Below are 12,331 nucleotides of genomic sequence, written 5' to 3' on the forward strand. Positions count from 1 at the left end.
GTCTGGATCGATCCTAAAGAGCCAGCCCAGCAAGGGATTCTGGACCATGGAGGATCCCCGAGCCTAGGATAAGAAGGCAAGGCCCAAAAGGCTGAGAGGGCTCCAGAGAGAAGGCAGGAAGCCAGCCTAAGTAAGGACTGCATATAAGGACATAAGAAATTGCCATTCTGGGTCAGACCAAGAATCCAACAAGCGCAGCATCCTGTTTCCAACAGAGGCCAATCCAGGATACAAGTACCTGGCAAGTACCCAAACACTAAGTATATCCCATGCTACTGATGCCAGAAATAGCAGTGGCTATTCCCTAAGTCAACTTGATTAATAGCAGGTAATGGACTTCTTGTTAGATACGGGGGGTTTTCGTGTGCCCATGGGCCTCAGCCCGACCCCAGACGGATCCAGGACCGAACCGAGGGTTGACGGCGTGTTCCAGCATGGCTGACAGTCTTACCCTCTGCCAGGCCTCCAAGCTCTCAAGGCCAACAACAGGATGATGTTGGAATGTGAATGGTCCTCCGACCATTCCGAACACTTTCAGACCTGCCGCTTGGATCGGCATGGAGCAGCAGGCCTGGCCTGAGGTCGAGGGCAGACGGGCCTTGAAACGAAGACATGGCACCAAGGCTGATGTGGACGGCATCAGAGACGAGGGCTGGAACAAGACATGACACCAAGGTAGTTGAGGACATGACATCATGGCTGATGCGAAGACATCACGGACCAATGGTCGATGCGAAGGCATCCCGGACCAGGGTCGATGCAATGACATCAGGAACAAGACGTTGACATGACACCAAGACTGATGAAACAGCATCCAGGATGAGATGAGGAACTTGACGAAGTCCAAACGAGACAAGAGATTGGGCGGAAGGACATTGGTACTGTCTCTCAGGGCGCCCTACACAGCCCACCTTCGCGGGTGGACCCAATGGGCTGGTCGCGGACCACCCTGTCCCACTGCGCACCCTACACAGCCCGAGGAAGCTGGTCATGGACCACGCTGATAACGGGACGAGCGCAGGGAAGAATCCAGTCGAAGTGGGACTCTGACAACGAAGCCAGATGTCGCCCGAAGCACCACAAAGGCTGACAGGACATGACGGCTCAGGAGCAGAGGACACCAGTCCACTCCACGCTCGGGAAAGACGTCATCCGAGGGAGTCGGGTCTGACAGGTACCAGAAGGCTCGGGAGTGCTGAACCAAACACCAAGAAGGGCAGGACACCAAGGAACCAGGAACATCAGGAAGCGGAGGATCAAGACAAGACACCAGGACACCTGGACGAGGACCTTAGGCACAAAGACATAACTTGACATGGCGTGACATGACGAGAAGACAAAACGAAGAGGAGCTCCACAAAGAAGACCTGACGGAGCTCTGGCAGCCAGGAGCCTCCAGAGTGAAGTAACTCCGATGCAAGGCAAGGCTGACTGGAAGTTGAAGTTCTTTTATAGGGCTGCAGACCGGCGACTCCCTGGGAGGAGTTTGGGTGGCCCACACCTAGCTGGCCCTATAACTACGGAGGAGTGCTGCGGGCCGGCCCCTAGGGAGAAGGGCGTGGCTCAAACCAGGAAGTCCATGCAGACACAAACAAGCCTCAGGCAGGCCTCAAGAACATTGAGGCCTCCCAGGCCCTGGAGCAAATCCTGGATAGTTCGTAGGCGAGACCCCGGCTTCGAAGTGGCCTCCAGGAAGAGGTAAGGAGCCTCCCGTAGCACCGCTACAGGAGGGTTCATAACACTTCTCCAAGAACTTATCTAAACCTTTTTTAAACCCAGCTATTCTAACTGTACTAATCACATCCTCTGGCAACAAATGACCGAGGGGTTAAAGGGACTCTTAGGGAAGCTAAGGCCATTGCAGAAACACTAAATGAATTATTTGCTTCCGTGTTTACTAATGAGGAAGTTGGGAAGATACCAGTTCTGGAGATGGTTTTCAAAGGTGATGAGTCAGACGAATTGAACCAAATCACTGTGATCCGGGAAGATGTAGTAGGCCAGATTGACAAACTAAAGAGTAGCAAATCACCTGGACCGGATGGTATGCATCCTAGTGTACTGAAGGAACTAAAAAATGAAATTTCTGATCTATTAGTTAAAATTTGTAACCTATCATTAAAATCATCCATTGTACTTGAAGACTCGAGGGTGGCCAATGTAACCCCAATATTTAAAAAGGGCTCTGGGGCGATCCAGGCCTGTTCAGCTTGGAGAAGAGACAGCTGAGGGGGGATATGATAGATGTCTTCAAGATCATGAGAGGTCTTGAACGAGTAGATGTCAATCGGTTATTTACACTTTCGGTTAATAGAAGGACTAGGGGGTATTCCATGAAGTTAGCAAGTAGCACATTTAAGACTAATCAGAGAAAGTTCTTTTTCACTCAACGCACAATTAAGCTCTGGAATTTGTTGCCAGAGGATGTGGTTAGTGCAGTCAGTGTAGCTGGGTTCAAAAAAGGTTTGGATAAGTTCTTGGAGGAGGTCCATTATCGGCTATTAATCAATTTTACTTAGGGAGTAGCCACTGCTATTAATTGCATCAGTAGCATGGGATCTTCTTGGTGTTTGGGTAATTGCCAGGTTCTTGTGGCCTGGTTTGGCCTCTGTTGGAAACAGGATGCTGGGCTTGATGGACCCTTGGTCTGACCCAGCATGGCAGTTTCTTATGTTCTTATGTTCCAATTGATTGTTGTAATGCTGCTGGAGGTAAGTGGCCTCTATGCTGTATTTTGGCTTTGCTTATAAATAAAGAGTTTGTTTGTTGAAACCAGTTGGAGTTTGGACCCCTTTTTGTACTCCTGTGGGCCGCTCTCGAGCAGCACAGATACACTAATAGGATTTACTCGTGTTACTTAGACTCATTTAACCCCCCCCGTAAGTTACATGCATAAGTCATGGGACTGTATAACATGCATGCAGCAATGAAATTACCAGTTTTACCATTTAGTCTACCAGTTCACCCAGTCCATCTGCAGCTCGTGAAGACCTTCTCCAGACCGAAGCCCCTTCGCTTTCCCCAGACCAGTCCTTTTTTCACTTTTGAGATGTTTATGATCACTTGCGCCCGACACTGAGCAGGAGTGCAGGACGAACGCGCGTCACTTTGGCAGGCTGTAAAGTAGCAACTGCATGTAACTGCTGGCCCCTCCCGGTAATGCCCTTGGCCCCCTCCTTTTTCACATGTGCAAATGTACTCATGCTCCATGATATCTTATTTTTATTTATTTATTTATTTATTTAACGTTTCTTTTATACCGATGACCGTTTGCACATCGCGTCGGTTTACAGCAAACACAAACCATTGGGCGGAGCCCTTACATAAAACAGAATATAGTGAGCTAGGTAACATATAACAAATGTTTGGGAGGAGCCCTTACATAAAACACACAACCACGGTTAGAAGCCATGGGTATATGATAAGTACTTGAACTATAACAATAACTATATACACAGTTGGTGCGCAGTACAAAATCGATAGGCAAGAGGCGTTCATACCAGGATATCAGTGTAACATTCGTAGAGTAACATTCCTAGTGGGGAATTATGTAATGGGGGGTGTAGTGGAGTAAGCCTGCTGGAAAAGCCAGGTTTTAAGCTTCTTTTTGAAAGCGGGGGTGTAGGTCTCAGTGCGAATATCATGGGGAAGTGAGTTCCATAGCGTGGGGCCGGCAAGGGAGAAGGCTCTGTTCATTGTGGATGTGAGCTTAAAAGATTTGATAGATTGGGCTTGGAGTGTTCCTTGGAGTGCTGGGCGGGTAGGTCTCTTGGAAGTACGGGGTAAAAGGGGAGGGTTAAGCCAGTTGAGGTTGGAATTTAATAGACACTTGTGTATGATCGATAGAGTTTTATAAAGAATTCGTGACTGTATGGGGAGCCAGTGTAGTTGCATGAGTGTGGGGGTGATGTGTTCTCTTTTCTTTGTGTTTGACAAAATCCGAGCGGCGGCATTTTGAAGGAGTTGGAGTGGCCTGGTGTGTATTGCAGGAATGCCAAGCAAGAGCGCATTACAATAGTCAACCTTCGACAAGATAATAGCTTGAAGGACCGTACGGAAATCATTGACATGAAGCAAGGGTCTAAGCTTCTTTATTGTTTGCAGTTTATAGTAGCAATCCTTTATGATGGATTTGATGAATGGTTTGAACGAGAGGTGATTATCAATCACCTCTCGTTCAAACCATTGAACGAGATTATCTGCGCGTATGTTGCACTTTTCTAAAATAGCGTGGTCGTGTACGTGTTATTTTACAGGCACGCCGGTTATTTTTTACGGGCGCATCTTTTGAAAATTCACCTCTCATTATCTGAGCCTCCAATGTCATTTGCTGGAACTCACATCCTTTAAGGCTGAAAGAGAGCTGTTACCCCCCCCCCCCGGGACAACAAATAGAGAGTCATTCTAACCATCTTGGGCCTTGGAGGATTTAGTCCTTCCCCCCATTGGAAAGTACCCTGCCCCAAGGCCTTTGGACTGTGCCAGAGTGGGAGAAAGTTAAAAGGATCGGCCCCCAGAATCCTTGTGTGCCCATGCCCTCCTGGCCCTAAACCGAAGAGGAGGTTACAGATGTTTGGCTTTTCTATGATGCTATCTTTCAGTAAAGGTTACAATCATTTTCCCCACTCTGTTACTGCTCAGTGGAGCTCAAGCAGTGGGTTTTCCATTCTTAGGACACCAGACAGCAACCACTGAATTGTTCAGTCTGCTCCTGATGTCATTAGACACTGACCTACGGAGGTCCGATGTCAGAAGCAGGACGAAAAGAGGCCGAGGGGTGACAATCTGTTTCTAATGCTGAATATATGAAGATAGAAATATTTGATACAAGAGAAAAAAGAACTTGGCAGACGTGATCTGGCAACCATGGAACGCACGCACAGTCAATTCAAAGGTCTAATTTCACAGGATGCTCCTTACACTACAGAGACAGGTCACCACGGTACTGCAAGTTACTGCTTTTTGCAACCGAGTCCATAAACAGGCCTTCAAAGTAGTATAAAGTTTTCTCCAAGAAAAGAGCTTTCAGTGACGAGCCCAGCAGTTCATAATTAATTACTATGTTCAGTATTCCAATAGCACACTTCAAACTAATGTGTCTGAAACAAGTTTCTGTAAGGTTCTGCTGTGAGGTGGTCAACAGAGGAACAGGAACCCAACAGCAAGGAGGCCAATATTCAAAGCCATTTAGCAAGATAACTCACAAGTTATCCAGCTAAGTGGCAAGTTTTTAATATCCCTGGTACTTATCCAGCTACAAGCGAGCCAGATCTGTAATGGGCGTTTTGCAGGCATTCTGGGACCGGGTAATTTATCCTGTGTTAGGAGTTAGCCAAATAAGTTTTTTGGCTAACTCTAGCCATGCCCTGAATATGGCTAGAGTTAGCCAGGTTTATGTGGCTTCATGTGGCTGAATCATTTTAGATTTAACCTGCTATAGTCAAAAGAATATAGCCAGTTAAGTGGCCACTTAGTGGCTCGAATCAAAGCCCCCTCAGCCCAAGCTGTACACCATGGGCCCTGCTGGGCTGAGGCTTTCCACCCCCAAAACACCTCTGATAGTATTTTACCACTAAAAGTTCAAGGGCTAGACAAGCCCCTTCACCCTGCCTGCTCCCTGGTTCAACCTAAATTTCCAGCACTCAGTCCCCTCCTGTGCCTCCCTTCACCCATGTCGACCCTAATTCTACCATTTTCCTGGTACCTGTTCAAAGATCTATCTTCTGCTGGAATCGTGGTACGCTGCTATTGTGATCTCCTAGGGCAATGCTGACAACAGTAAGGCTGACAGCTTAGGCTTAAAGCACTGCTGACATAACCAACACAGAAAGTGCTGGCTAGGATCACTTATACCATGATCTTGGCACAAGGCAGACATTTGAAAATGTACCAAGAGGGTGGGGGTTGGAGTGGGGGTAGGGAGAGAGGAGGGGGGAGCACGGGAGGGCTGGTTATTGGAAATTTGGGTTGAACCAGGGAGCGGGCGGGATGGGGGAGGCCGGTTCTGGACCCCTTGCACTTTTAGGGGTAAAATTCCATCAGCGTGCTCTGGGGGAACGGGGGAGCTCTGCTAGGCCTGTGAAGTTTTTTGTTTTTAAGTTATAATGGTCAGCTAACCAGCTACATGCTTTTTCAGCAGAGCCAGTTAAGTCTACAGTTAACTGGTCACACGAAGCTGAATAACTTAAACCTAACCGCCACTATCCAAAGGATAGCCAATATTCAAAATAAACAAAGAACAGATAAGTTATCTTAGATATTCATCGGGATAAAAATCATGCTGAATATTCCTGATTATCCTTTGGATATTGCCGGTTAGGTTTAAAGTTATCCAGCTAAAAGGTAGCCAGATAACTTTAATCAGGGATATTCAGCGCGATGTTTATCCCGTTGAATATCCAAGATAACTTATCTGTTCTTCTTTATTTTGAATACTGGCCTCAACATGTTGAGAAGACCATTAAAATCCCACCCATACTTCCCTAAAAAACTTGAGATCTTCAATCCCTAGAAACTTCTGTGAAGAATCAGGAAATGGCCTCCTATTTATTTATTTATTTATTTATTTAAGGATTTATATACCGGAGGTTCCTGTATAATATACATATCACCCCGGTTTACAATGAACAGTAACTATCGCTTCAAGTTAGCGGTTTACAATGAACATAGTTAATCCAAGAAACAGAATAAAATATATATATATAACAATGCTAACAATTAATAAATAACAATTAATAAATGAAAATAAATGCAATAACAATTAATAAATAATTAATAAATAAACAACAATAAATATCAATGAAAAATGGCAATAAAAAATTGGCCAATCACTAAATAGGCAATAAAAAATTGGCCTATTGGCCAATCACTATTGCTTGAGCATGCCCACTGCTTCCTAATGCCTATCTGCTATGCCATTCAAAGAGCTGCACTTACTGCTGAAATGGGATGAAGTGTTGTTTTTCCTCATCGTCCACCTTCCCATGGATGATGTCAGAAATGTCCATCACTGGAAAAGACACAAGCAGAAAAACTCATGAGTAAAAACTGTGGTACTGGAGATTCTGTGCCAACATAGCCACTCTTGAATAATAAAAGGGAAACCACTCGTGGTCCATTACAAAAGAAATCTTAATTTTGTATTATCCGGTTACTGAATAGTACCATAACCATGGAGATACTAGTTATTTCTATTTATTTATTTATTTATTTATTTATTTATTTATTTATTTATTTATTTATATAGAGCCCCAGATGATCCTATTTTTGGAGATTTGCATGCTTATCCACAGCTGGTCACTGCCAGAATTAAACTGTCCCCAGTTTAATCCTTCATAATCTTGTTCAATCTCCTTTCATACATGGGAGCACGGGGAGGGATTATTGGCACCACATGTGTCAGTTCCTTGTGCTGCCACAGAAGGAGGAAGAGGAACACGACTAGCAGAATTGCAGTCCTGGCAATGGAAACTGAAGGGGACCCGGCCTGACTAGCCATTGGAACAGCAACACCCACCTGCAACCTCTGGTGGGGGAGGGGCGAGGCAGCAAGGAACGATGGCAACAAGAGCCTATACACAGTGACAACAGAGGAGCCAATTAGCAAGAGATGAGAGCAGGAGGATTCAGATGGCTCCACCCACTCTGGCCTCAAGAGCAGGAACAAGAGGGCTGAACATCCTACCCCTCGAATTGGACGTAGCAAGACTGGCCAAACGGCTGGCAGCTGAAGGGTTTGGCCCCCAACTCCTGGAAGGCGGGCAGGGGAGGACTTGGCCCCCTCCACTCGCCACTGAAGGATGGAAACACCATGACCAGCCAGCAGCAAGAGGACCAGCTCTTTCTCCTCTCTCCTACCTACTCCCTGAGGCCCAAGCAGCAAGATGGTGGGAACAGGAGGACTCCAGGTCCCTCCCCCACGGCAAATGGAGGAGAAGGACTATGAGATCCTCAGAAGTCATAAAATCTCTGCATTGGGAGGAGCAGCGGAAGACTGCAACCACATTTTGGAAGACATGGAGCCCCAGGCAGAGTAGGAAAAGAGCTATAGAGCTCACAGTGGGAGTAACAGGTCTGTGAGAGGTGTGAGGTGATGGTGAAGAAACCGAATGGGGGGGTCATGGGGAGAGGGTGTTTGAACTTGGGAGGAGAGTGACTGGGAGAAGGGTGATGGAACCAAGGAGGGGAAGGAGGAGTGGGTGAGGGGAGGTAGAACTCGTGATGGGGGGAGGCAGGGTTTTTGGAAACAAGGAAGGGGAGGGAGGTAAGGGTGCAAGAGGCAATAGAACCAGAGAGGGTCGCGCAAGCACCAACAGAACTGAGGAGGGTTTGGAAAAGGGTTTTTGAAACGGAGAGGGGAATGGAGGTGAGGCCATAAAGGAACAAGACAAGGTAGAATTGGGGAAGATAAGCCTCAGAACTGAAAGGGATGATGGAATTGAAGATGAGAGGGAGGAAGGATCTTTGGACCTAGAGGTGGAAGGTGAATGGGGAACTAGTGATAGAACCAAGAAGGGAATAGAGGGTGATGGAACCAGGGAGGAGTAAGAGAACAAATGACTTTTGTATTGAACCTTAGATATTTTGTGGTAATAATATTTTCAAAGAATATACTTTTAGATATAAGGAAATTGCACATTTTAAGAGCACATCTGCTATAATTTTCTTAAGGGGATAGTCCCTCTGAATACCTCTTTCCCTTCCCCTTCCCAATTTGTTTACTGCTGATGCTGTGAAGAACAAGTGTCCCATATTCGCCTACCAAATATCTGGTAACCTTACTTCAAGATGTCAACCCCTGAATTCCAGCTCGACTCCACAGATTCCTCCTAGTCACCTTTCATGCTCTCAGTATGCTGACCCACCCTTTGTAGGATGAACTTTCCTGCCACTCTTAAGTGGCACTTTTCCTCTTCCAATGCCACAAAGTTTCCAATATTAAAGTAAAATCAGGCCTAATCAGTCATTCAGAAACATAAAGCAAACGAGCAGTTTTTATTTTTACTGGAGATTTTTTTGAGGAACTGCATGTTTCCATGACATAAAATTGTCAAATGCCTTCGTTCAGATTCCCAGGGCACAGCCAACAATGCACGGAGATCTTCTCAGCCACAGAATGGGCAGAGTCAAGATGCTCGCACAGTACCTGCAACCCCGAATGGCCTCCGTAGCCCACAGGTGTGCTTCTTCCCATCCTTCAGCTCCATGTGCCCCACCCTCACAATCTGACACACCAGGCTGATCTTGGGCCTGATCAAGTCAGAGCTGCTGAGGTCCTGTAAGAGAGAAAGTCCTTCAAAGCTGCTCTCAGTACTGACCCAACACAAAGAATTTGTTCTCCTCGCCAAGCATTATTCTGCTGAAGAATAAACACAATGCATAACGAGGATCATTTTCAAAGTCATTTATCTGCAGACATGGCCTGTTATAAAACTGCCTGGTCAATAAGTGTTTGTATGTCCTACATACAAGTGTATCCGCACTGAGCGGAGGTGTTCCCAGGAGTGGAGCTGGGGAGGAGTTTGCACTTGGAAACATAGAGGTCCATATTCAAAATCATTTAGCAGGCTTACTCAGAAGTTAGGGAGCTAGAATTTAGTCGGATAAGTTGGGGCATTTCAGGGACATAACTGGGAGGAGTTGAGTTAGCTTAAGTTAACCAACTAACTCCAATATTCAGACAGGCCGATACCTTTTTCGGTGCCTGCCTTTTCAACGTGCGTACAGCACCCGCTCCTGGGCGTGCATACAGCATTCAAATGAGTGGTCGCACTAAAAGGAGGCGCCAGGGACAATCGCACGCCCCTAGCGCCTCCTTGGACCAGGAGAGGTGGCTGTCAGCTGGTTAGGGAAATGGACGCTCAATTTTACGAGCGTCCGTTTTCCTAACCTGTGCACAGCCACGGTTTAGGAAAATGGACGCTCGTAGAATTGCCATTAATTTCTGAGCAGCCCAAAAAAAGTGTACAGAAAAGCAGAAAATACCGCTTTTCTGCACATCCTCTGACTTAATATTGTGGTGATATTAAGTCAGAGGAACCAAAGGTTAAAAAAAAAAAAGTTCACCGGTGGGTCAGGTTAGGAAAATGAACGCTCAGTTTGACGAGCGTCCGTTTTCCTAACCCGTGGCTGTGCACAGGTTAGGAAAACGGACGCTCGTAAAATTGAGCGTCCCTTTTCCTAACCCGCTGACGGCCACCTCTCCTGGGTCAAGGAGGCGCTAGGGGCGTGCGATTGTCCCTGGCGCCTCCTTTAGCTGGCTATCTTAAGGTTATCTTCAAAGTTCTTGCACATCTAAGTACGCTTTGAAAATGGCTGTAATTTATGCATGTATTTGTAGACTTTCTTATGCGACTGGTTACAAAATTACCTCAAGGGGCACAATTTTCAAACTGCCCCATGCATTCTTTGTACCTGTGGGCTGTGCACCAATTTCCAAAGGTAGAGTATGCACGCACTTCCACTTTGAAAATAGCCACTGTTACAAAGTAGGGATATGCTGGGAAAAAAAATTAGTTTTGTTTTTTTTTTTTAGTTATTGGGGTGGTTTTTTTTTTTTTCCAAAATTTAATTTCATTTAATGTTTATTTCATTTTCTTTAGTTTACAAAACAAAATAAACATTTAAAAAAACATCCCAAAAATGAAATAAAAAATGAAACAGAGCCTCCCAAGGCCTCTCATTCCCACCACCCATCCCCCCCAACCAGAAAAATGCCAGGGCCAGGATCCTTCCCAGCCCCCAGTTACCAACTCTGGGGGTGGGGGAAATCCGCTGATGAGGCCTAGGCCCAGCACAAAGTCTCGGCCTTGCGTAAACCTAGGCTGCGGTAGGTCACTGCGACCTTGGCCTAGACATTAAGCAAAGGCCAGGCTTAGAGACCTGATCCCAATGCCTTGGCCTGGTCCCAATGACGGGGCCTGGCACGGAGGCTGGGTACTGATGCCTGAGCCTGGGCCCAGGCCCAATGCTGGCGCTTAGTCTGGAGGCCAGGTCCCGACACATGGGCCTAGACCCAGGCCTAGGCCTGATGCTGGGGCCTGGCCCAGAGGCTTGGTCCCAACACCTGGGCCTTAGTTGTGGCCAAGACCAAAGTCCAGGCCCAGACCCAACTCTGTCCTGATGCCCGGGCCTCGGCCTAGACTAAGGCCTGGCCCTGGCCTGATGCCAGGGTCCAGTTTGGCTGCTGGGTCCAGATGCCTAGGCCTTGGCCAAAATCCAGGTCCAGACCTAGGTCCAATGCTGAGGCCTCATACATCAAAGTTCTCTCCTTTCCTCTTAAAAATTATGGCATCCACTGGGGATGCGCCGAAGTAAATTAACTCCCGTGCCTTCCTCCTCAGCGGAGGGCATCATTTTGGTGTACAGCAGTTCCGGACTAGGCCCCGGCATTGGGTATGGGCCTGGCCTGGGCATCCGAGGCCCCGATGCTGGGACGTGGCCTCCGGCCAAGCCCCAGCACTAGACCCCCCAACAGACAAAGTAAAGGGGGGGGCCAGAAAGTTTCCTGGCCTCGTCAATATTTTTCAGGTCTGGGACTTTGCTCGGGTCTCGGGCTAGGCCCAATGGGGCCTTTTTTTTTTTTCAAAACAAAATGTGAAAACCAAAGAAATTTCAGCAGACTTTCAATCGTTTTGTTTTTAAGAACGAAATAGGAAATTTCGTTGTCATTTCCTATTTTGTTTCTACTGAGTGCACATCCTATTACAAAGTAAATGCCTTTGCTTGCACCTGTTTTTTCTGTGAATAGACTTCCTCTGGAACGTAGAGTTCAAAAAGCTATCTATGTGGATCCTTTTCCTCCCCTAACCTATGCACACTGGTGAGAATGCACAGACTTTTAGCTGTATCGAGGGAGGGCAAGATTCAGACACCCAATAAACGCAGGTAGAGTGCTTCTTAGCCTCGGAAATCACTTTAATTGCCCTCTATAACTACAACATTTTAGCTGTTGCCGCAGCTTTTGCTGCAGAGCCTGCACTAGACAGAAATAGAGTAAGCAACTGTGTGGGGCCTCAGGTTAGCTCCAGGGGGCTAGTCTTTGCTAACCATAATAATAAGGAATCCTATCTTTCATTTCTTGTTGTGCTTTCCGATTCATCTTTTTAAACTGCATCCAGCAGGTAGACAGTCTTCAATACGCCTATAATATTGATTTGTTTTCCCAGATTGTTTAGCAGAGCTTACAAGCCTACTTACTCGTACACCGTGCTGCATGGCTACACACTGGACAGAGAAGCATGCTAAATATTTCTGAGTGTACTCTGGAGAAAAATCTTACATACACTTTATATACAGAGCTTGCACCCCTACAGAAATACTGGCAAGAGAA

The 12,331-nt window shown here is 46.6% G+C and overlaps 1 protein-coding gene across 3 annotated transcripts in view; it reads right to left on the reverse strand.

The window, feature by feature from the left end:
* Positions 1-12,331, reverse strand: part of DOCK5 (dedicator of cytokinesis 5) — a 304,075-nt gene that overhangs the window by 158,043 nt on the left and 133,701 nt on the right. For 2 of the 3 annotated variants that reach the window (XM_029604105.1, XM_029604106.1), the window contains 2 exons: positions 9,146-9,275; positions 6,937-7,009 (listed from right to left, as the gene is read on the reverse strand). In XM_029604105.1, the coding sequence (XP_029459965.1) occupies positions 6,937-7,009; positions 9,146-9,275 (203 nt within the window). The remainder of the gene's footprint in view (positions 1-6,936; positions 7,010-9,145; positions 9,276-12,331) is intronic. The other variant, XM_029604107.1, reaches the window with a different exon arrangement.

The sequence above is a fragment of the Rhinatrema bivittatum genome, chromosome 5 (assembly GCF_901001135.1).
Source record: "Rhinatrema bivittatum chromosome 5, aRhiBiv1.1, whole genome shotgun sequence".
Classification (NCBI taxonomy): Eukaryota; Metazoa; Chordata; class Amphibia; order Gymnophiona; family Rhinatrematidae; genus Rhinatrema; species Rhinatrema bivittatum.